General features: G+C 51.3%; 1 protein-coding gene and 1 long non-coding RNA gene across 3 annotated transcripts in view; one reads left to right on the forward strand and one right to left on the reverse strand.

The window, feature by feature from the left end:
- On the reverse strand, nucleotides 1-21,532 carry LOC100547584 (Krueppel-like factor 5). 2 transcript variants are annotated; one of them, XM_085230729.1, is made up of 6 exons: nucleotides 21,399-21,532; nucleotides 20,780-20,974; nucleotides 11,402-11,446; nucleotides 7,841-8,744; nucleotides 5,460-5,519; nucleotides 1-2,736 (listed from the first exon to the last, which is right to left on the reverse strand). In XM_085230729.1, exons 2-6 carry the CDS (start codon nucleotides 20,942-20,944, stop codon nucleotides 2,558-2,560), a joined length of 1,353 nt encoding a protein of 450 aa, XP_085086855.1. In that variant the 5' UTR covers nucleotides 20,945-20,974; nucleotides 21,399-21,532; the 3' UTR covers nucleotides 1-2,557. The 2 variants fall into 2 exon arrangements, with proteins under 2 accessions (XP_085086855.1, XP_085086856.1); XM_085230730.1 differs by lacking the exons at nucleotides 20,780-20,974; nucleotides 21,399-21,532 and adding an exon at nucleotides 11,641-11,826.
- The window catches only part of LOC146543777 (uncharacterized), a 12,246-nt gene continuing 10,199 nt past the window's right edge, over nucleotides 21,434-23,480 (forward strand). The window contains exon 1 of the long non-coding RNA XR_014884995.1: nucleotides 21,434-21,574. This is a non-coding gene — a long non-coding RNA (uncharacterized LOC146543777). The remainder of the gene's footprint in view (nucleotides 21,575-23,480) is intronic.

Raw genomic sequence — 23,480 nt, forward strand, 5'->3', positions numbered from 1 at the left:
TCCATGAGATAAAATTTTATTACAAAATATTAGATAGATTAATAGTTGTAGGGGCTGTGTAACAAACAAAAAGCATCACCAGAAAAAAAAAATAAACCTTCCACCCAAGTTTTCCAGGTTCAATTACTTTTTCTCGCTATGCTCATTCTGGGCAGTGAACGATCATGTTCAGCCCGCACAGACATGCCAAGCAATGCAGTGCTTTCCTATTTACAGCCGTTCTGCTGCTATGATACAGGCTGCCAAAGCTGGGTTTGTTCTGCACAAAGCACAGGAAACCTTGCAGGAAGAGCCCCCCAGGCTCCCAGACCTTACCCAGTGTCTCCTGTCTGCCCTGGGAAGGGACAGGGTACAGAGAGACCTTCCTCCAGCTCAGTTCCCTATCTCTCCCCTGCTGTTGGCTTTGCTCCTTCAGCATCCCTCCCCTCCTGCCCGAGCTGCTTCTGGGGCTCACAGGCAAAACTGCCTTCAGCCACTGAACACACAGATGGAGACAGAAATAAAGTAATAAAAGCTGAGAGGCACTCTGGTTTCGCTGGGGATTCTTTCAGTGTTGCCTTTGCACTAGTAGGACATCTGCATGGCAACATTTTGCATATAGACTAGAGGTGCAAAGATGGACTGGAATGGGCTATTCATTATGGCACATCTTCCTCAGTCCCCCATCAAAATAATCTCAAATGCAACAAAAATATAGATGTGTATCTATGTGAGGATGAGCAGATGCATTTTTTTCTGTAGTGAAAAAAAAAAAAAAAAAAAGAGAGATAATCAGGTAAATTATTTCAAATTCCCCTAAGATTTAAAGCTGCCTGTTGCCTGGATCAGCATTTCTTGTTTGTCAGCATGTGGGTTTTGGGCCCCAGGAGATAGAAATGGGGGCAGCTGGAGGTTTCTGTCCCCAAAATAAAACGGGGGAGCAATGAAGTCCCTCTAGGAGAGTGACGGGTGAGGGGTGAGCCCACCACCAGCCCCATAGCACATGCAGTGAGCTGGTCAATCCAGTGTCCTGTAGTTTAACTCACATGTTTAGGAGGTTCAGCCCATTTTGCTCTGATCCTGTCCTGAGGGTCTCCAAAAGGAAGCAGGAGGAGAAACCAACAGCACCTGCCCCAGTATGTTGGCTTCTACCGCTTGTACACACCAGACCTCAACACACACAGAGACCCCACAGCCAACAGGATGAAATGTGGATAAGTCCATTGGCCCCCGCACCCACTGCTCCCCACCAAGTCATGACGGAAGAGCTAAAGTAAGGACATGAGGACGTGACCATGACCAGAGCTTGGTGGCCATGGCTGCAGTTAGCAAAAGATCATTTATGGGCCTGAAGATGCTGCAGTTCAGTTCCCAGTGAGGAGATGCATCCATCCACACGTTCCTTAATTTTGTTCAAGGATGAATTAAAGAGAAGCTGGGGTGGGGGGAAATCAATATTCTGTTGAACGCACCAGGCCCATTATTTGTTCCTGATTTATTTATTACCTCCACAGCTGCCGGTTGAGCTGGTGTGGCCTTGTTCTGCCCACACCTAAGCTCTGGTAGGCTTTGAAGGAGAGCCAACGTGCCCTATGCGTCATGGCACTTGAGGAAGTGGGGGGAGGCACCTTGCAGAGCTTGGGGCAGGAAACCAGTGAGGTAGGTAACATGATCACATTCTGAACAGCAGGATTTATCGGAATTTGTTTTAAAGATGCTTCTTTGGTTCTTCTTCCCCTTTCTTTTGTCTAAAGGTGGTGAAACAGCAACAGCACAGAGCCAGCGTGATGAGTGATGTCTGGTTCCTCATGCATGTGGTCAAGGCATAAGCAAAGCCTGCCCTTTGGAGAAAGGCATGTTCTGGGAAGCCAGAGCTCACAGTGAGTTCCTTGCTGTCCCCAGAGTGGCTTTGGGACCTACTCTGGTCCTCTCAGATTCATCTGGAATCACATTTCATCTTGGAAGCAGAAATGCAACGGACATAACCAGAAAATCTATCCAAGCAGGGCAAATGCCCTGGGTTCGACAGGATACAGCTTCTGCACTGTCCCTTCTGTGAGTATTTCATACTTTCTTCTATGCCCCCATAGAGACCGGGGCTGTCAACCCAAGCAGCCATGGGCCGCAATTCTCCATGTCACCAGTGCCAGTCATGGCCATGAAATGGGGCAGTCCAAGAGGATTTCACAACTAGTGGGACACCCTGGTCCACCAGCCTTCCCAGCCATCCTTTGACTCCCCAAAGGCACAACCTTGAAAGGGGCAAAACATCCTCAAGAGCTCAAGACACCAAGGAGAGCTGGTTCCAAGAGACAAATAAATAGCAGGTTTGCTGGAAGAAAGACCTTGCCACCCAAGACCCATCGCCCTGGTGCTACAAGGAGCTTTGTGGCAAGATCAGTCTGTAATTATCATTCTTTTTTAATGGTATCTGTTTTAAAACCAGGTGGGGGTGGGATTCACCTTCTGTCCTGCCAGTTGACCACAGCACGGGGTTGTTCCTATGTACAAGTGGAGGACAGGTCCCCTCGAAGAAGAGTCCCAGCTGCCCTTGGAGACATAGCAATGGAGGTGGTCCCTAGTTCTGGTGCCGCTTCATGTGCAGTGCCAGGTGGTCAGAGCGGGAGAAGCACCGGCCACAGGCCAGGCACTTGAAGGGCTTGGCACCTGTGTGCTTGCGGTAGTGCCGGGTCAGCTCGTCGGAGCGGGCAAAGCGCCAGTCACAGCCATCCCAGGTGCACTTGTAGGGCTTTTCACCTGCAGGGAAGAGCCACAGGTCATCATCAGAACGCAGAGAACAGCACGGCCACCTGCCTGCTCAGCTTGCCCTGCGCCCGTCTCCTGCTCCTGTACGGCTAAAAGGCACTTGGGGCTGCCCCACTTCAGGACCACTGTGATGATCTGCACTAATAAAGGTCACTGCCATGGGAGGTCAGTACCTCAAGCCCGTTGGATATCTGTGTACAAATCTTCCAGAGCTCTTTTTCTTTTTGACTAAAAAGCCAAACTTTTTTATTTTTGCTGTTAATGTGGGATAAGGGGTGCACCATGAGAAAGAAAGGCTCCTCAGAGCCTTGCATCTTGGAAGCCACCACCCATTTTTCCCAGCCCTGCAGTAGCTGGACGTTGAGTTTTCCTGGGATCATCAGGCATGACATAATGCCTCCTCCCCACACACACACCTATTCCCCAACCGAAATCAATGGCGTTGTGCAACCCCCTGCCAGCTGGGAACCGGGTTGGAGAAGCCCGTGCCCGCCAGCAGTTCCTGGCCACCGCACTGAACCCTGGCTGCAGCCCTCTCCCTGCTTGGGTGTGGTGCTCTCAAATATTAGCCCTCACTCTTAACAGCCTGAACAAGCAGGCAGAGTTCAGGGAATGTGCTGACTTTCCCGACCTCAAATATTTACTGTTTCATCGGCCAATTGCTGAGCGCACCATCGCGGCATGAAGGCACGCACGCACGCAGCGTGCATGCATGGGCATGTGCACAGTGCTCCGGCACGCTCACCAGCAAACGGCCTGTTCCTCCCCCAGCCCTGCTGCCAGACGGGCTGTGGATTTGGCTGGGAAACAGAAAACACACGGCCGTAGCAAAAGCAGCAGCCTCCAGCACACACCAGACCACATACTCTAGGGTTGAATGCACAGAGGTGGATCTGGAGGAGATGGGGCACTAAGATGACATCCCGCTCCCCAAAAAGCTCCACACGGTGTGTTTTGTGATGGCGGGTAAAGGCAGCAGTTGCAGTCATACTTGAGGGCAGGTGCAGGGGTCTGTCAGCAATCATGCCGGCATGTGAAAGCGAGATTTGCACCGTGCAACCACAAACATTGTCCCAGGCAGGTGACCTGGCTGGGTCAACCCCACCAAGGCCCTATAGCTTCAAACAATACCAGGTTGAGCTCCAGAATGGAGGGAAAATGCTTTCCATTGTCCCGTGAGCTGGCTCCATCTCCCAGGACAGCACGGCAGGGCAAGCTCAAACAAAGGGCCCAAGCTGGCATTCCCAGCCCTGGGGGGGCGGGGAGCGGATTGGTTATATATTTAATCTCACAATGGCACCCAGGAAATGAATGGTGTCTCCAGGAGATGAATACAGCCCAGCCCATGGCAACGGACAAACTGCAAGAAAAGACCTGAGTAATGGTGTGCTCCCACGGTCTTAACCCCTCCTGGCAGAAAGAACAGACCTCAAAAACCAAACACAGACATCCCGAGCTTGCCTGCATGTAGCCTTCAACTTTGGGTTCCCATTTTTTTTGCCACCACTGGCAGCTCTCCTAGTGGCTCAGGTCACTTCCTGGGCCCCCTGCCCTTCCTCCTGCAGCAGGTGAGCTGGAAGATGGCAACCAATCTTGGTTTCCTGCCTTGTTACTGGGAAACACGGAAAAATGACTGCACTTTATTGGGTTCAAAAACCACCCAAGTTTGCCTGGATACATCTTTATAGCGTGGTTTGTAGGGACAACGTGTGTCTCATATAAGCTGCATCCCTAAGTGGCGCTCCAAGAAGGAGAGGAAAAAGAGAGATTTAATTCTAGAGCCAGACCCCTCATGTGGCCCCAAGTGCAGATCACCGTTGTGACCAAGGTTTATCAGTGCTGGGACAATGTCCTTCCTGCATGTCTCTGCCACCCCTTCCGTGTTGCTCCCTGCCCAGAAATACTGAACCTCATGCACAAAGAAAGTCTTCTGGCCAGCTTGTGGGAAGGGCTGATAAGGTGGAAAAGGAACTGAGCCAAGTACAAGAGCTGATTCCCAGCCTCAGGATGGGTTTTGTTCGTTGTTCATAAAAAAGAAAAGTGAACTCTGGGCCAGCTTAATTGCTTTCAGTAAAGATCAGCCCTCCTATAAAAGAGATTTATGAGGGCACTGATGGTTCCTGGACTACCTGGTGATCTGATAAAGTTTCAGGTATAATAAATACCTTAATGAGGAGACCTGTGCTTGAATGCACAAGTGAGCTGGGTCTGCTGCAGGCCAGCTGGCTGTGGTGGGAGCACAGGGACACCAGCCCTTACCTTACCTCAGCACCCTCACCCTACAGCCAGAGGACAGCCACCAGGCAGCAAGCAGTCTCACAGAAGAGATGAGCTCACTATGAGCCCAGAAAATCCAGCTTGGGAGCCATGGACACCTCTTCAGAGGTCAAAGATACGTACCACGTGCCAATAGGCAATTTTTCTGTTGGCTAGGCAGGATCTGAGCTGGCCAGGATTTGTGAGATCTGGAAGGAGGATCCTTCAAGCCACACGTGACAGAGGACAGGGGACACCTCCTTCTCCCAGCCCACTGGGAGAACCTCCTAGGAGTTTCCTGCGTCCTAGACTATCCCTCCAGAAGGCAACAAGCTGCATAAAGTTTTCAGAAACCAGCGCAACCATTGGGCTTTTGTTACCATTAGCATCAATAGGCTGTCCTGACAGCCACCCCAGCTCAGGGCTGGCAGTTTGCTGGCAGCATTTGGTGCTCTTACCTGTGTGAGTCCTTTGGTGTGCCTTCAGGTGGGAGCTCTTGGTATACACTTTTGTGCAACCTGTGAAAACAGCAAAGACAACTTCCCAGTGAAAAAGGGGCTCTTGTTGGAACAAACCTAGAACATTCATGTTTGGGATCAGGGACAGAGTGGGCCTTGAAAAGCACACTGAGTAGCAGCATGCAAATAAGCCTGGACATCTCCATTCTGCTTCAGCAATATCTAAAGACATTGCTTGTTCTCCAGCACAGACAAACACTGACAACTCTCCATCTCTTGCTACACAACCGTGACACTCATAGGCACTGTGCTGGGAACAACAGGGGATAAAGCCAGACCTCAGCTTTCAGAACTTCCCTGGCCTTCCAGGCAGGATGGAAATATCAGATTCACCACCACAAGCTGCCAGCTGCTGCTTGTCTTGCTGGGCTCCAGAGGCCACTGGTACCACTATGGTAAAGTGGGAGGGAAAGTGGGCTCTGCAACAGACTTAGCAGGCATGATGAGGCCGGTTCCCAAGAGGCACAAAGTGGGACGTTTTTCAGATTAGCACCAGCAAGTTTAATCAGAGAAAGGCTCTCAGCAGAAACACTGTGATTTTGGCAAAAAAGTTTCAACAACAAACATCGCCCAATGAATGACTGCCCATTCTTCCTTTCACCTGGTCTGAAGAAGTTCCTCATGTTGCCTTTATAGCGCTGCTTCATTTAGTTTTGACATGAATATTAAAATATAAATTTGAATTTTTATTACCCTTCTAATCAACATGGTCATATTTTTTCTTCCCATGTTTCCACATCATCTAATAAAGCCTTGTGCTACTTCCCCATTCACTTGCAAAGTACAGTTTATTTTCCCAATGCTGGCATTGCCACCAATCTAACACCACACCTGCAGATACTGTTTGTCATCCTGGAGAGCCCAGAGTAGCATCCCTCCCCACTGGACTTTGCAGACATTAAGAGCAGTCAACATTCCAAGTGAGATGGAGTCAAAAAAAAGCCTGAGCTCTTAGGAAGATTTCACTGAAGACCCCCAGCAATGCACTGTATACCTTTTCCCACCAACAGTCTTTAAGCAGTTTTGGGTTAGACCTTCATTTTCCAAACCTTTCAGATGCCAACAGAACTCTCAGCAGCCCAGATCCTTGAGCACCACTGCCCATAAAAACTCGGGGGCATTACAGTTCCCAACCTCTGCTCCCCTTTGTTGAAGACACACGCCTGTGCTCAGTCACAGCTTTCCAGCAGAGAGAGGACACAGAGGCTGAGCACACCCCACGGAGCCCAGTTTAGCTAAAACTTTTTGGTTTTTCAGAAAAAGATGTCTCTAAAAGAGAGAGCGCTCATTCAGTTAAAGGAGAAGCTAGTAACTTCTGGGTGGGTCTACCAGCTCCTCATCAGCAAGGACGCATGAAAGCCATCATACCCTCCCAGTGGCAAAGCTGCTAACAATGAAAACCAAAATGACTGATCAACACTTTCAGTTCTGGCAGTTCCTTTTATTTATTGTGATGGGCTATCCCAGGTTCCCTGCAGCCCACAACCCCATTAGCCAAGCAGGAGGGCAAACAGCTAGTTTGTGCAGAAGAAAGCCCACCTGGACGTCACCTTGCCCTTCCTCTATCCCTTTTCAGCTTCCAAGAAAAGTTAACATCTGGCAAAAGGCTTAACACTCAATAGAGGGAATGCCTTTTTTTTTTTCTTTTTTTTTTTTTTTTTTGCCGTGGCACAGGCTGTGGAAGTCCCTGTCACAGTATTTGTTTGCAACAGGTGCTTCAGAAAGCAAAGGCCAACCTCTGCATTTCAGCTCCTCTCCATTTGCACTTTTGCCTTGATGGAAACAAGACTGAAACAGGCCAAGCTCTAAGCAGAAATTAGGTGAGCTAGTGCCTAGGGTATGAGACTGGGAAACAAAATGATCTTTCTTCACCAGAAGGACCCTGCTTGTCCCTTTTTGCTAAAGAAGAGGTCAGGGTTGAGGATTCCCCATTCTTTCTCTCCCGTACTCCTGGAGCAGCCAGTCTGGCTTGTAGGGGAGCTGCACCTTGGTAATGTGTCCTGAAAGACATGACTCTGACCAATCCTGACTGAAGCAGAGGAGCAGCCTCCATCCCAGACCCATGGTCCATCCACACCTCCTCTGTCCTATCTCCCACAGCTGTGAGCAGGAGGCAGACAATTCAGCACACGCTGCTAATTGCAAAAACATGGTGGCAGCTTTCAACAAAATGTCAGAATCATAGAATCACCTAGATGCAGAACCTGAAGTCACTGATGGGTATGACTCTTTTCTCTTGGTTCTTGGTCAATCTCCAAGCAGCCCGCACTCTCCCTGTGCCAATAAGGGATCCCAAAACCAAGACAAAACAGTGGAAATACCTGGATAATCACAATGGTGGATCCTCCTTTTCTCCAGCTCAGGGTTGTTGCGTCTGTTATATTTGAGGGTCTGCATGACAGTGTGCCCTTGGCAGAGGGTCCCAAGGCTGCTGGGGACTGGAGGGACCTGGGATGACTGGACCAGCTTCAGTCCAAAAGTAGCTTCATAGGATGGTGGGGGAGAGATGGTGTTGATGAGCTCTGGTTGATTTTCTGGGCTGCCAGGCTGCGAGTTGGGGGGTGAAGGTGGCAGGTTCACCCCTGGCACAGAATAGAACTGCCCTGAGATGTTGAAGTTTTCCTGTCCTTGGGAGACATGTGAGTACTGCTTAACTTGCCCTCCAGCCTGGACATGTCTGTGAAGCACACTGGACATGGCGTTACCTGTGGACATGGTGACACCACTAAGGCTGTTGATGGCTGTGGTGCTGTTTGAGGAGGGTGTCAGGTTGGTAAGATCAGCATTGCCATTGCCAAGAGGCATCTGGTAAAACTGCGCTTGCTGTGAACTGCTGGATAGCGAGATATCAGAAGGCATCTCCTGCTTGATGAAGATGTTGTTGACTGCCACTGACTGGGGCATGCTAAAGACACTGGTGAAGTCAGGCAGGGTCTGCGTGGAGCCTGATGTGGAAGAGCAGGGCTGGGAGAAGCTGGTGCCAGGCTCTGTCTTGATCTGCGCGAATGGCGTCATGGGTTTGGGGGATCGGTAAAGTCCAGTGCGTAAGTGCGTGGTGTCGGGCAGGATCACATTGATGTTCACACTGTAAGGCGTGGAAGTGGGTTTCTCTGTTGAGAAGAACTCATCTACCACTGAGGCACTCTCCCGGCGGTATTTCTTGTCTGGTATCATGGGGACGGGTGGCATCTGGTTGGAGAGGTACTTATCCATTTCAGATCGTCCCTGGGGTGAAAAATACAGGGAACAGAATTTGTGAAGAGCAGGCTTTATAGGAGTTCAATGTTCAACGTGTACTAGAGGGGAACCAGGAGAGCTACAAGCCCAGGTATCAGGTGTTGCAGCGATCAGCTTCACTCTCTGACTCCCAGAGATGATGTCACCCTGTCCTCTGTCCCACTTCCCTCCTACCTACCTGCAGTGGTACCAAAGGCTGAGCAAGGCCAAGGATGCTGTCATGAAAGAAGTTCATCTTGATAATGATGAGACTGGAGATATTCAAAACTTGCCTGGACACTTTCCTATATAACCTATTCTGAGTAACTTGCTTTAGCAGCGTGGCTGAACTAGATGATCTCCAGAGGTCCCTTCCAACCCCTACTATTCTGTGATTCTGTGATTTAGCACAGTTCTTTGGTCCTACAAATGACAGCATTAGATGTGGGATAAAACGTGGAGCTCTGCCCAAGTCAGCCTGGATGTGTTTGGAGTAGCTCACCCTAGACATCTTGACTCTGGCCTGCTTTAAACTCAGCAACCTGAGATGTCCTCATTTTACTCTAGGGTGGACAATATTGAGAAAATTAATTGAGACAATTAATCGAGAGTAATTTTGGCTACAGCATTAGAAACCTAAGAGATGTTGGCACAAATTTCATGGACTGTGAGCCTAAAATGGAAACTGCCAGGCATACTGTTGCTGCTTTGTCTTGGTAAAATGACTCAGCCCTTGGCCAACCTCTGGTTGAGTTGTGCAGCCCTGAATTGCCAGGATAACAGAACCTATAGCTCAGCCACTGCTTCTCAGAGTTCATGCCTGATGCAGCATCCCACTGGATCCAGGCCCAATAATTCAGCAACCTGATGGAGCAACCCGCTAGGAAACTCATCCCCTGGCATTTGATGACTCAACTTTCTGCTCTTTGTGGTTAAATACACAAGCACTAATGCTCTTCTATAAAGCTACAGCCTTTAATTATGTGGTTATCCCTGTGTCAAGCTGATGGCAAAGCCCTCATAGACTCATTGATATGTAGAGGAGCTGGCAAAACTGCAGGGCTTCCCTGGCAGAGCCTACAGTGCACTTGAGGAGTGCAGGCTGCTCCCATCCCACACCCATTATGCTTGAGCTGAGGGCTGTGCCGCTGTGAACTATGCCACCAGGCCAAAGTCATCTCTGCTGTAAGTTCATTGCTTTTATCAAAGCTGGACAGGATCCAAGGTACTTTCCTCGCCCTTTCCAGCACATCACCTGTGCTTCCAGAGAATTCAAAGAGCCTTTGCACCTCTGCAAGTCACACTGGCAATGCACGACTAAGCTGGCTTCCACCCAAACACAAGTACATGCCACCAATATATCCTCTTCTGCATGAGTGAAAGCTCAGAGCAGAGGACCCATCCTTGGGCACTGTTCCAAAATCCTGGCCCCTTCTCTGCTCCCCCCACACCACCCAGTATGGGAGAGCCACGCCACACAAGGAGCTGAGCCCTGAGTGCTGCTTGTGTGCCCACCCTGGCACCAAACTGGACCCCTGGGTGGGACCGGAGGCTCCAGATGCCGCGCATACCTGAGCGATGAAACGGCCCCACTTGCTGGGGGAGTGAAATAGGGGGAAGGCGCTGGATGCCTTTTACTTCTACCCTTCCCTTATCTCTGGTATTTGAGTTTCTCACCTTCAGTTCCCAGGAAAGGTCTCCCCTCCACACTCAAATAGGTTCTTATGCAGCGGGTGGCCAGGCAGGTATATTCGGTGGAGAAAGGGCTCTAAGTTTGGACCCCAGGCTGCACTGTCACTAAGAGACCATCCATCTGTCCAACTGCTGTCACTGCCTTCCCCTGCCCAGTGTCTCCCATCCCTCTCTCCTCATCTCTACCTGCAGATCAAGCTTTGCTTGGTCCCACTCCATGGAGCCTCATAAATCCACTTCTGATTCTAGGCAGCCCCAGGGGAAAAGGGGTGCTAGGGCACAACTTCTCAGAAGAGCAAAGCAATCGTCTTTGATGGGACAGGGAAGACTTTCAGCCCTGTCCTTGGCTGCAGAATCACTGCAGGGGTGGAGGTCCCACCCTACTGGAACTTAAAGCATCACAGTGATGCCAGTGATGCTCTAGAATTTGCAGGACCCCAGAGGTATCCTCAGAAGAGCCACTTGATTTGTTTGTGGCCCAGGAAAACCTAGCAACACTAGGCAGCACCTTGCTTGCTGGGCACTGAGCAAATACTTAACACCAAACCATTCACCTAAGCACCTCCCACCTAACACTTTACCCCCAAACCACCCTTCACAGCTGACACAAGAGCTGGGATGACTACATGCAGGGATGCCTTCCTGTCATGCCTGGGTGGGATCCAACTCAAGAATCCCAAATGCAGGTGTCTCCTTCTAGATGCTGCTTACACCACTTTTCACAATGGAGGACATAGCCTCACTGTCACCCAGATGGCTAGCGTGGACAGAGACACCATAGGCAGGGGGAATGCACCCCTGCTAGTGGCAGGACCTCAAGGAAGGAAGGAGTAGGGAGATGTCACCACGTCCTTACCACCTTTTTCTGAATAGGTTGCTGGATGGCCTGCCCTGGGATGGGGGGATCTCTTACAGGTACCTCTTACAAACAGGGGCAGAAACAAGCAGAGAGAGGAAGAAGGAAAGCTCTTCACCTCGAGAGTGAGCGGCATCCGCTGTTCCATCCTCATGGGGTGCAGCTGTGGAATAGACAGGGCTGTGTTAGTGGAAAGGTCCTCCTGAAGCCAGCCCACCTCCCGCACCTCTGTATATTCCACCCTTGCAGCCCCAGCCAGCACCCCAAGGACATGCATTTCAGAGGCTGATGGAGGAACAAGCAGGGCTGCAGGGACAATGAGTAAAAACCTGCCCCCTAAACTGTTCTCTCTAGTACCCTATTTCCATTGGGGTTTCACCAGTGGTTCTCTTCAGAGGTTACCCAGAGCTGGGGAGCCATCCTGAGTAGCTGGGAGAACCTCCATTTTCCTCCAGCCTGGAGGTGGGAACACAGCCATGATACTGCCCTCCCTCTGTTCACCAACAGCAATGCTTTTTTGGCTTGCTTTCCTCTTCGGAATCACAGGCAAGGGGAGGAGGGGCAAACCCGGTTCCCAGCTCATGCAATCACACTCTTTTTTATGTCTTAATCCTTGCCAAGGGGTGGAGAGGGCCCTGACATTGTGTGTGCAGGATCAACAACAGCCTACAGCCCACTTTCACTCCACACCCTTCTCCTGCAGCTGCTGCCACCTCTCAGTGTGCCATGCTTCTCCTCCACTGGCATTCACCCTAACCACGAGGTTTCTCCAGGATTGTGATGAAGCCTCATCTCCTCACCATAGGATTATTCACATGCTTAATAAGCTGGACAGTCAGAGCAGCAAGGGATGGAAACCAGACTAGGCTTCACTCTCAAAGCAAACCAGTAAAACCAACTCAACTACGTTTTCCCACCTGTGAGGTGTACATATTCTCAGAGCTGCATCCAAATGGAAGATGTTTCTTACAGGTTGATGACAAACCACAAAACCACGTGGCCTTGATAGGACAGGTGCCAAAAGAGCTGGGGACATAAGATCTGCCACCCCTGGAAGGCTGCTGGTCCCATTGGCTGACCAGAAGCATGAACAGATGCTTCATGGTGAAGCCTGTGGGATAGAGTTATGATGGTTTTGGGGGATTTGCATCCCATCACCTGCAAGAAACAGCTTCAATACCACATGCACAGTTCAGCCAAGCTCCTGGGAGGGCAGCTGAGGACTCTGTGGTAGCTCACATGAGGCAGGAATGACCAGAAATGCTCAGGCCTGTTCCCCCCTCCCCATCTGACAGGCACAGGCAGAAAATTAACTATTTTCTTGCCTCTCTGAGAACTAAGCCAATCACACAGCCACAGCGCTCAGTGCACCTCAATACTGCAAGAGCCATCCCACTCTGGCTCTATGGAGAAAGACTACAAAGGGCCTTCCAGATGAAGGCCCAGCGACTCTTTGGAGGGCTCAGTGATCCAGTTTCCCTTATAAGCATCCGTAATGGCATTGTTGAAGATGAGGATGAGACACAGGGTCAGGAGATGGGCATGCCCCAGGCTTCACTGACTGCACTGACAATGGCTCCAGCAAAAACCGAGCCAAGGGGAAACACAGCCAAAGCAGACATCAACAAAACCTCCATGCTTCAGAGGCCTTTCCTCCAAACTGGGATTTTCAGTTTGGCCAGGAAGGGAATAGTTTTCAGTGCAATAGAAATGCTGAATTTCTGCATTTTCCCCTCAAAGTCACAGTATCTATTTCTGACCATATAGGAGGGTCTTTTCAACTGCCAGCAGAAAGAAAACAAAAACCCATGCAGGCAGAGGGAAAGGACTCCCCACTCTTCTTCTCTCTCTCAAATGGACGCTCCTGTGGCCAGCAGACACAGACCCAATTCCTCCCACTCTGCCAAAATCCCGACTTACAAAAACCCTGCAGGAGTCTCCTGCCTTGGCAGCCCCCATCCCTCATCTCAATCCCATCCGAGGCAGGCTGAGTAGTTATCAGGACACTGATCAACAAACGCAGAGCCCCAGACAAACATTTCTTGGCAGGATGCACAAAAATGGGAGCTTGAGCCAATCAGGCCATTTTGCCAGCAATTAACCAGGAGCATCGCTAAAAAGGTGCGAGGCACAGCTGACCAGGCAGGAGGCGGGACATGTCTTTCCCATGATTAAACGCTTTCTAATCTGAAGTTGATAAATAACAAACCGCCATAGAAACATCAAATGTAGTCACCACAGAGGAACAAGGAGAGAAATCAATGTTTGCTAAACAGGCAACGAGCTCATGAAGTTGGCAGAGAAAGCAGCTTTGGGGGAGGGAAGGGGAGGAGGAAGAAGCAAAGAGGTTCTTCGTTTTTCGGTGTCTTCCAGCCCTTTTGGCCTCAGCCCCCTCCTGCTCTGCAAAGCAAGGACCCTGAACCCATTGCCCACTCCCCAGCTCGGGGGGAGGAACCTCCCCAAGCATTCATGGGACAAGGGCAATGATGGCCAGGCCATGGGATTACGTAGTGCAGTCTGTTTCTCCTGCCTGCACCTGCATGAAACTCCAGCCTCCAAGGGAATCGGCAAACAATGGGGAGGATAATCATCAATCAAAAGCCATGGCAAGTACCTGGCAGTGCCCCTTTAAAGGTACACGTTATAAATAGACCGTATTTATATACAGATTTGGTTCAATATCAGCATTTATTGTCTTCCTAGTTAAATATTGACTTGGGTAAATATTTGTTTCTATGATCATTTGGTTTTGATATTGACCTCGATCAACGTTATTTTCTGTTTGTTCCTCAAGTCTTCTGGAACTCTCTGCAAAACAGGATTAGTAGAGAAAGCCCCAGGATTCTTCCTTTCAAGTTCACAGGGGCTAATACCTAGCTGCTGCAAACAGCCCAGCACGACTGCAGGCAGCAAAGCCAAACCCTGGTCTTAGGTAGGTGGGTGTCACAGGTGGGCTCCTCTGATTGCTCCATCCCAAAGAGGTGAGGAGCAACTCCTAGAGGTAGCACTGCCCCTAGAGCATTCAGCATTAGGTGCAATGGGGCAAGATCCATCTTCACGAGCTTGGGCCACCTGGAAAGCGAGCATCTAAGCTGAAGTCTCTGTGCAAGCCCTTTCTGGAGCCCATGGAGATGGCTGCCAGAGGTGATCTGCCCCACCAGCTTCCAATTTTGAAATTTTCACACCTTTCCATTTGCAAGAGCACCACTGAGAGCAAGATGAGGGATGCACCCTTTTCCCAGATTTTGGAGCTGGAGCTGAGCCATGCTGCCTTGGAGGGTTATTCCTGAGCACTGTTCTGCCCTTGCAGTTGAACTACCTGAGTTAATTATCACCTCTTGGAACTGAGGGATTTTCTTAAGCCCAAGATTTGCCATTGAGGCAGATGTGGCCAGATGGCCTCTGGCTGAGCCAATAGGCTGCAGTGTTTCCAGCAGGCTTGCTGACTCTGTTTGCTATTCCTTTCCTCCAACGACTGATAAGGACTCGCTGAAAGGCAGTCTACCTTGGTTATTTATCACAGAGACCATGCCACCACAGTCAGTGATCCCAAAGGCCAGAGAAAGCAGAACACCGTCATCTAGCTCCAAGGTCAAGTACCCAGAAGAGGGCCAGTTTGGAGCTTCAGGGGGCTTTGAGAACACAAGCAGAAATCTTTCCAAAAACAATGGCTTAAATGAAGTAAAAAATATCTACGATAGACCTTAGAGGAAGCTCTGGTCCTGCTGCACCATCTCTAGGCCTTACTGAACACCACAGCTACCTGGTCCACCTAGCCTTAGACAGATCTAGGTTGGGATGAGAGGTCTCACGTCAATCGTAGAGTAACCCCACACTGATTTTCCCTTTCCCAGACCTACCAAGCACAAAACAATTGCCTGCATGGAGCCTGAGAGTGGGCAGGAAAGAGGGACAGCTTTCTCCTCACCCATTGCTCCCTACTCTGCCCTGGCAGAAGGAAAGCCCTCTGAAATTGTGTCTTCATGGGAGGGGATGACATGAGGACATCTTCTTGATAAGTGAGTCATGCCTTTGTATGCAGTTTTCTCTTTCCAAAGTGCTGTTGCTCAGCAGAGGCTGGGGCCAAGCCCATCAAAGCCAACTGGAGGTTTTCCATCAACCTAAGTGGGCACACATTACTGGAGGCTGCACTGGATGGACTTTGGTATGGATGCTTTTCTGGAAAGATCAATGATACAATGCTATTTCAAATCCTGGAAGATCAGTCCCAGGCAAAACATGCAGTTCAAATGTTCCCTCAATTAAGGCTTACAACCAAAAGTTGACCTCCAAGAGCCACACAGCCCCTGCTGCTCTCTTCAGCTAGAAGCTGGCCCACCTGCAGCACCATTTCTCCATCCTGGTTGCAGCCTCTGTTCCAGCACTTCCTCTCCTCCAAATCTGAGTAGATGTAAGCTCTCATATGTTCTCATATGTTGCCCACAGACAAATTCATCCACCCATTTCTAGCTACTGCATGGCCAGTGGGCACTAGGCTGGTTCTTGAGCTCTCCAGCAAGTCCTGAACCAATGATGGGAGAGGCTGTAAGAGCTCACAGGGAGCTTCTTCCAGCCAGATTATGGGTGGGATTCATTCCACCTCACTCAAACCATCAGAAAGCTCATACTCATCACCCAGCCTCTTCCAATCAGAAGAAAAGATGCACATTCCCAGGGCAAGGTCTGACAAAGGCAGAGTGAGTCATCTGCTGCTTGCTGAGGCTTGTGAAGTCCTCCTGGCAATCAGCAAGTGATAAGACAGGCCAAAAAGCTTGTTCTTCCTCGTACAATGAGCAAAGCAGACCCAATACCCCGTGCACGTCTGGGAGAAGCAAGGTCAGGTTTCATGTGCAGACAGAAATCCCACCATCTCTGCAGCTTTCAACTTCCTCGCCAAACCAGTTAGCAAAACAAAACAAACCCTAAGGCATGTAGAAACATTGTATTTGAGTGAGTAGGTCTTTGGGCCAACTTTTTTCTGGGCTTGCACAGCACCTAGCGTGTTACAAGGCCAAGTAAACACTGCCAGTATCACCACTGCGGACTGGGAGGACACTTAGTGCAGTCCTTTCTGGTGTGCACGCTGCCCTGTACATTTCCTGGCATCCATGCTGCCAGCAGGATCCTCAAGCAGCAATCCTCAGAGAGTGTCCTCCAGCTTCCTTCCCTCAGCATAAACCCTCTCCTTCCACATTTTCCACACATAGAAATGAATAGCCAATTGCTCTAATTAATGGAGACTAATCAGGGCACAGGCTGACAGGTCACATGGAGAAGGGTGCTGAGCCCTGGAGAAGATCCAGCAGGAGCATTTCATAGAATGGGGCTTGCCAGGCCCTGGAAAACATGAGGTGATATCCCGGAGATGACGTCAAACAGCCAGTCAAGCTAATGATCAAGTTCTCCCTAAAGGACGATGCAGAGGCACCAAAATACCAAACACCAAAGATGCTCACAATGAAACATTCTGTTCTAAAGTAACAACAGATTGAGCAGTCAGAAAGGAGTGACTGAACTTTTCCATTTCGTTTAACAGATTTGAGTCATTTCCATGCTATTAGCGAACACCATCAAACCTTGCACTCTTTGCAGGGGTTTTCAGTGAAAGCATTAACCTACCCCTCCCTTTGGAGGGAGCAAAAAAACTGATGCTAGCAAAAAAACTGATGTACAGGCAAGGATGAAGGGCTGGGCAGGCATCTGCATCTTTGTGAAACAAATCGCCTCAGATACGACAGGGGTGACAGCGGATGGACAACCGACTACACTCCTACAAGAAAGAAGTAGCCGTGTTTTTGGAGGTTGGACGATCTGACCTGGCTCTAATGAGACCGATCTCTTGCCATTCTCCTGCTAGTACTGGAAATACTACAAGGAGCAAGGTCATTAAACACATCTGAATACTTGCAAATCCTGTCCTTGGTGGAAATTCGAAGGTCTCTCATCACATTAAAAAAAAATTAAAAAATAATTTTCAAAGAATTCTCCAAGCATTTCTGAACTTAATGAAAGAATCTTTGTTTGAGTTTCAATCTAAGCTTGGAAGGGGCTGAGCCTCTTTGATGTGGGAAACAGCCCATGGGGTTTTTTTGAGAGTTTTCATGTCAGCTCAAGTTCTGAGAACATCTGAATTGTAAACACTGGTTATCCAATCCCCAAACACCAACAGTACCCTGTGACTCACCTAATTCACCAATGGAGCACGAGGAAAGCAAATATTCTAATCAAGGGGCTCAGCTAACAAGACGGTGTAAGTGCGATTATTTGCAGTGGATGGGTTAGATAAAGGAGCTCACTGGACCAGGGAACAAAGTAGCGTAGGTAGCTGACCAAACAGGTTTGAGAGAGGAAACTTGGTAGTGGATGATGCACCGGTCAAAAATGAGCTGCCCTAAACTTTCGTGAGTAATTCCAACCTACGTGTGCCTCCCACAGCCATTCAGGAAGAGTGATAAAGGGAAATCCGTTGCATTTATTACGAGTCGGAGTCCCCTGCTCACTCCCTCCCTCCCCTACCCACCTTTTTAGTGGTCAGAGACAAGCAAACACGTTTTCCTGGCTGATTTGCAACCTCCCTCATTCCGGGAAACAGCGGGAGGGAAGACAGCAGCACACCTGCAGCACCCCTGGCTGCATCCCCTCCTGCAGCTGCCCGCCGAGCGCAGCGTCCCGGTGGAACAATCGCCCTTTGTGCCACGTGCACAAAGCCACTGTGCTCCCACAGCTCAAAATTCAGCCAAGCTGCTTTGTCCCACACCTCACCACCAGGGAGTCTGTGCATCTGGAAGATGCAGCAAAATTAAACTGTAGTGGTAGTGGGTGAGTTAAGATGAGCCCACCACCAACCCGACAGGTCTCCTTGCGAGGACATGGGGATGAGCCTACCCTCTTTGCAGACACCAGCTCAGTTCCCTGCAGCCCTGCAGACACCTGCCAGGCACAGAGACCACCAGATGTGCAGACCTGCAGGCTGGTCCTGGAGGCTGTGAGCTCTAGTTGATCCCAACACAACAACTCCAGTCCCCTCTAAGCACCCATCACCCTGGATCCAAGCATGCTGTGCAGGGCACTGGGTCACTGAAGAACAGGAAAGCACATCCCTGCTCCTCACAAGACCGACTAGTGGAAAGGGAGGCAATCAAAGAGTATCCCGAAGTTGGAGTGGACCCACAGCGACCATTGAGTCCAACCCCTCGCTCCACACAGAACCACCCAATATCCAAGCCCAATTTGGAGTTTGACAGTGATGTCCAGATGTTCCTTGAACTCTGGCCGTGCCCACTGCCCTGAGGATGTTCCATGCCCATTGTCTTCTGGGGTAGACCCATTCCCTGACCCCCTGCCCCTCCCCTGACACAGCTCCATGCTGTTCCCTCAGGCCCTATTGCTGTCACAGAGAGCAGAGCTCAGCGCTGCCCTCCACTCCCTGTGAGAGCTGCAGCTGCTATAAAGGCTCTGCTCAGCTCCTCTGCTCTGGACCCAACAGATCCAGGGACCCTCACACACCATGCCCTCCAGGCCCTTCCTCATCTCTGTAGCCCTCCTTTAGATGCTCTCTGATAGTTTTATATGCTTCTTATCTTGTGGCACCCAAACCTCGAGGTGAGGACACACCAGTGCAGAGCAAAGTGGAACAATCCCTTCCCTCGCCTGGTGGCAGTGCTGGCTCTGTACACCCCAGGGCACGATTGGCCCTGTTAGCTGCCAGGGCATGCAGTCATGGCAGTAGACAGGCTGTGTTTTCTCTGTTCTCTCTTCACAACCACTTCTACATTGGGTCCTGACCTCACCCAGTGTTGCAGCAGGCCCAAGTGATCCTCCAGCATCAGCTCTGCAAGACTTGCAACCAGCGTGACCCTTTGAATCACCACAGCCATCCTCAAATCCTACGACGGGACTCCCCCGTCAGGCCCCATTCTCTCCTGTTTTAGCAATACAGCCATTGTGATGAGCTCCCTTAGCACCTTGTGCTGCTCACCAGTTGCAGGAAAGCACACTAGGAGCCAGCTCCTGTCCCACGTGCTTGGCAGGGACCAAGGGACACGCCACCACCATCACGCTCCCGGCCATACAGAATCATCCCCAGGGTCACAGAGACCTGTTCTCATGACTTCATTTCCACCAGCTGAGGGGCAGCTCTCACAGGAGGGCAGGGTCTGGGTTTGCACCACAGAGAACAACACTTGCACCCAAGGAAGACAGGTGGGAAGCCATGGGTGGCTCCAAGAGGCTCAGGGCACTCAGCAGCAGGGTCACTCAGCTGCCCAGAGAGCAAACCCAGCCCAGAGGGATGCACCCCCTCTCTGACAGCAGCCAGCCCTGGGGGTGTCGCAGTGGGAAAGTCTCCTTCTCCCCTGGAACACCCCCCCGAATGCACCTTGAGTTTGTTTATTTTCCTTCTCCCTCTCCCTTCTAGTACCAGCCTCTTGAGATTTAAAGGGAAAAATTCTTTTTGGTCAATCCAGTCGAAACTGGAATGGGAAAACATTTCTATCTCCTTTCTTTTTGCTTTGTAATTTGGGTCAAAGTAGCTGGCAAGGCCGAGAAAAGGGCCAAAACAATTACAAACTCCATAAATGCCCAATCTCCTCCCAACACGGATCAAATAATGTTTCCACCAGCAAAGAGCTGCCCCCCTCCCCTTGTTAGAGCAGCAACTTGTAGAGTGGGGAAGAGACTGAGATAAGGAGACCGCGGTGGGCAGGCTCCGGGGGGCACTTGGACGCGCTGTGGGGCCGGAGCAGTGACGGGTCACAGCCTTGTCTGGCAGCACCGACAGCCAGCCCCGTCCTGGCAAGCCATGGCAGAGGGCAGAACGGGACGAGGTGTCCCCATGGGGCAGCCATGGGGCTGGGAGCCGCCCTCCCGCCACCTCGCGGGGCCCCGCTCACAGCAGCACTGGGAACACGGGGATCATCAGCCTTGGCCCCGCTCGCCCCGTGTGCCTGGGGAAAGAGGTTGGAACAGCAGCTCCCACTTGATTCCCATTGGGAAGGACGGCCTTGTGGCAGGGAGAAGCCTCGGCACCCTAAATCCTGGTCTTTATCCCCAGAATGCGTGTGGGGAAAACACTGGGCTGGAGAATTTTCAGGTGCATTCTATCCCGGCCATGAGGCAGAAATAAGATTAATAATCATAAAAATGCTCCCCTTGCACTATGCAATCCCAGTGTCTGTGGTGTCTCCAATGGCGCGGGGCCCTGGGTGCTCCCTGCAGCGAGCAAAACCCATTCCAGGAGCAGAGCTCTGCTCCAAAACTCCAAAACAGCAGAGAAATGCAAGGAAGGGAAGGAGAAAAATATGAAACCAAACATGTCCAGGAGAAAGAGCCACAACGGGGAAAGGATGAGCGGGCAAAGCGGTTGAGGTGCCAAAAGCAAGAGAAAAAGCAGAATCAAACCACATATAAACTGAACAAAACAGAATTAAAGCAAATGCACGCAGCTATCCGTCTTCAGCAGGAGGCTGTAGCAGCCTTCCGGGGGCCTCCGCCTTACCTGTGCCAGGTCAGGAGGGTTGTCCGGGGCCCTGGCAGGCGGTTTGATGTCCTCAAAGACGGAGGTGTCCTCGCCAGGCTCCCCTGACATGGTGACGGGCTTCAGCGGGGTGAACGCTGAGGAGTCGTCGGGGAGCGGGGCGCGCAACACCAGCCCGCTGCTCATCCCTGTGTGTGCCCACTGCCAGGGACAGAGCTGGGGGAGAGGGAGAGGAAGAGGAGAAAAGGGGGTGGATGGGAAATGGGGGAAAGGTGGAGAGGGAGGGAAGAGGAAAGGGGAGAAGAGGGGAGCGGAAAGGAAAAAAAGAGAAAAAGGGGGAAAAGGAGGAAAAAAAAGAGGAAAAGAAAAAGGGAGAAAAAGAGGGGAAATGACAAAAAAGGGGGAAACAAAGGAAAAATATATATAACGATAGAATAATACAAAAGAAAAAGAAAGGTTAAAAAAAAAAAAAAGTAAAAGGGAGAAGAAATGGGGAATAGTACAATTTTTTTTTTTTTTTTTTTTAAAAGGGGTTGGGAATAGAAGGCGAAAAAAAAGGGAAGGAAGGGTGGGGAAGGAGAAGACGCCGGCAGTGCGGCCCCGGAGCTGGCTGGGAGCCGGGTGCCGGGGAAGGCTTTACCTGGGCTCGGAGGAGGATCGCCGACCTGCCGCGCGGTGAGGCCGGGCCGGGCCGGGCCGGGCCAATCAGGCCCCGCCGCGGCCCCGCTGCCGGCCCCGGGCGGATAAAAGCGGCCTCGGGGCGCGCCCGGCTCCGCTCGGTCCCGCGGGGACCCGGCAGGGGACGGCGGCAGCGGGGTGGGTCGGTCGGGGTGCGCTCAGCCTGGGGGGGCTCTGCGTGGGGCGGGGGTCCTCCTTCCTCAGCGCTCGGCTGCGGAGACGGGCGAAAGGGAAAGCGAGTGGGTGAGGGGGGAACGAGTTCACTTTATTTTTCCCTCGTTTTGTTCGAAGTTTTAACAACAACTTAAAAAAGTTTTAAAGCTGCGAGTGTGAGGGCACAGAGTTTTCCTCGTGAGCTCTGACGGACAGGCCACGCAATCACACCCAGGATTTTTTGCAATTATGCCTTGTTTGGTTTGGGTTGGTGTTTTATGTTTTGTTTTTCTGCAATTGCACCCAGTTCACGTTTGTCTTTTTTGTGGATTCCTTTTTCTTTTGCAATTACAGACAGGTTCTTTTTGATGACTTTTGAAGTCATCCCTTTTTAAGGAGGGCAAATTAAAAATATATATATCAGGGGTGCCCAAACCTGGAACAACACAGGAATACAGATTGCCTCTAGCCAAAAAAACCCCAACCTATTTCTCCTGCGACCCCGTTCCCCCAGCAGGCAGAGCTCTGCCCTTGCCCTTGAGGGCTCCTGCCCCTTCTCCCAGGCATGGAGGTCTCGGTGCACAGCCCTACGCGGGGGCTGAACATCCCCGAACCGCAGCTAAGGGCAGCACCCACCTCTCTGCACGGTCCCCAGTCCTCCCCAAATTCACCTCCCCTCGGGTGCAGCTGTTCTGGCTCAGAGGCTGTGGGGAGCCCCATGCAGGAGGATCCCCTGGGTTCCTTTTTGCCACCGGCAGCAGACAAAGCTCTGCAGGGCTGCCGGCTCCCCCGCTGAAACCCAAAACCACCTCTCCTGCCTTCTCCTTTCTCCTGCGGCCATCGAACCTTTCCAGGGAGCCCTTCAAAGCAGGCAGCTGCCCCTCCTCTTGCTAAACCAGTCCGGTGAGTGTGGGCAGGAGGCCTCCGGCCCCCCAGAACCACGAACCAAGATGACCCCACAGTACGGGGCAATCCCACAGCTTGGGGGAGAAATAGGGCAAGGTCCCTATGTGGGGTCAACCACTCGCCTCCCACCTGGAAGATCAGTGCCCAGTTCCCATTGGGAAGCCAATGGGGAGGGCCGTGGCGAAGCCAACTTGAAGCCTAGATCCTTGCTGCGGTTCAAGCAGGGTCTGCAGGTGCCGCAGTCGCCTCAGCAGTGTTAGAAGGACCATGGGTCAGGATTGCTGTCTCAAGGAGGAAGCAGAAGACGGGACGGGTCTGGGGTCACTGAGCTTGGCTGGGACCCGTTTCTTGCCCCAAGGAACAAGTCAACCTGAACATTTCTGGGGCTCACCTTGCCCTTGGCCTGGACATGTAGAGGTGGGGACCAGAGGGGGCTACTGGCTGGCTGCAAGGAGGTGTTGGGGCTTCCAGACACATGGGGAAGTCACTTGTGAACATCACCAGGCTGAGATGTTTACCTGCAGCCTCCAGAGCACATCTTGGAGGCCTTTGGGGTCCATAAGCCTCTCAGAGGAGGTCATGAGGTGTGTGTCCCCATGCACCAGGCACAGAGAGGGCCAGCAACTCCCATAGACACTCAGCAGGTTGAGATGGCCACCAGGCAGGTCCATGGGAACAGGGCAGGCCTGATGTCAGCCCACAGCTTGGCGTCCATGGCCAGCACACCACAGCACAGCTCAGGAAGGTGAGGGAGCTCCACGAGAGCCATGGGCTCAGGAGGGTGGGTGGAGGTCCCCAGAGAGGATGCTCAGAGCAATTAAAAGTGATTAGTGCCCTGAGGGCACAGGGGATGGGGCTGACAGAGACAGAGGATATTGAGGTGGGAGCCCAGCAGGATCCAGGCACCTTCCTCAAGCACAAGGCCATGTCCAGCCTGCAGTGGGAACTGACGGAGCTGTGATGGGCAGCTGAGACAGGCAGTGTG

The sequence above is a fragment of the Meleagris gallopavo genome, chromosome 9, assembly GCF_905368555.1.
Source record: "Meleagris gallopavo chromosome 9, MGAL_WU_HG_1.1, whole genome shotgun sequence".
NCBI classification, from domain to species: Eukaryota; Metazoa; Chordata; class Aves; order Galliformes; family Phasianidae; genus Meleagris; species Meleagris gallopavo.

Bases quoted from the DNA above. Each gene is read 5' to 3' on its own strand.
- LOC100547584 (XM_085230729.1), bottom strand. From the start codon at position 20,944: ATGAGCAGCGGGCTGGTGTTGCGCGCCCCGCTCCCCGACGACTCCTCA. The intron at 5,520-7,840 runs GTATTTCCACTG...CTGTTTTCACAG, and splicing joins CCACCATTGTGATTATCCAG to GTTGCACAAAAGTGTATACC. The intron at 2,737-5,459 runs GTAAGAGCACCA...TCTTCCCTGCAG, and splicing joins ACACCAAAGGACTCACACAG to GTGAAAAGCCCTACAAGTGC.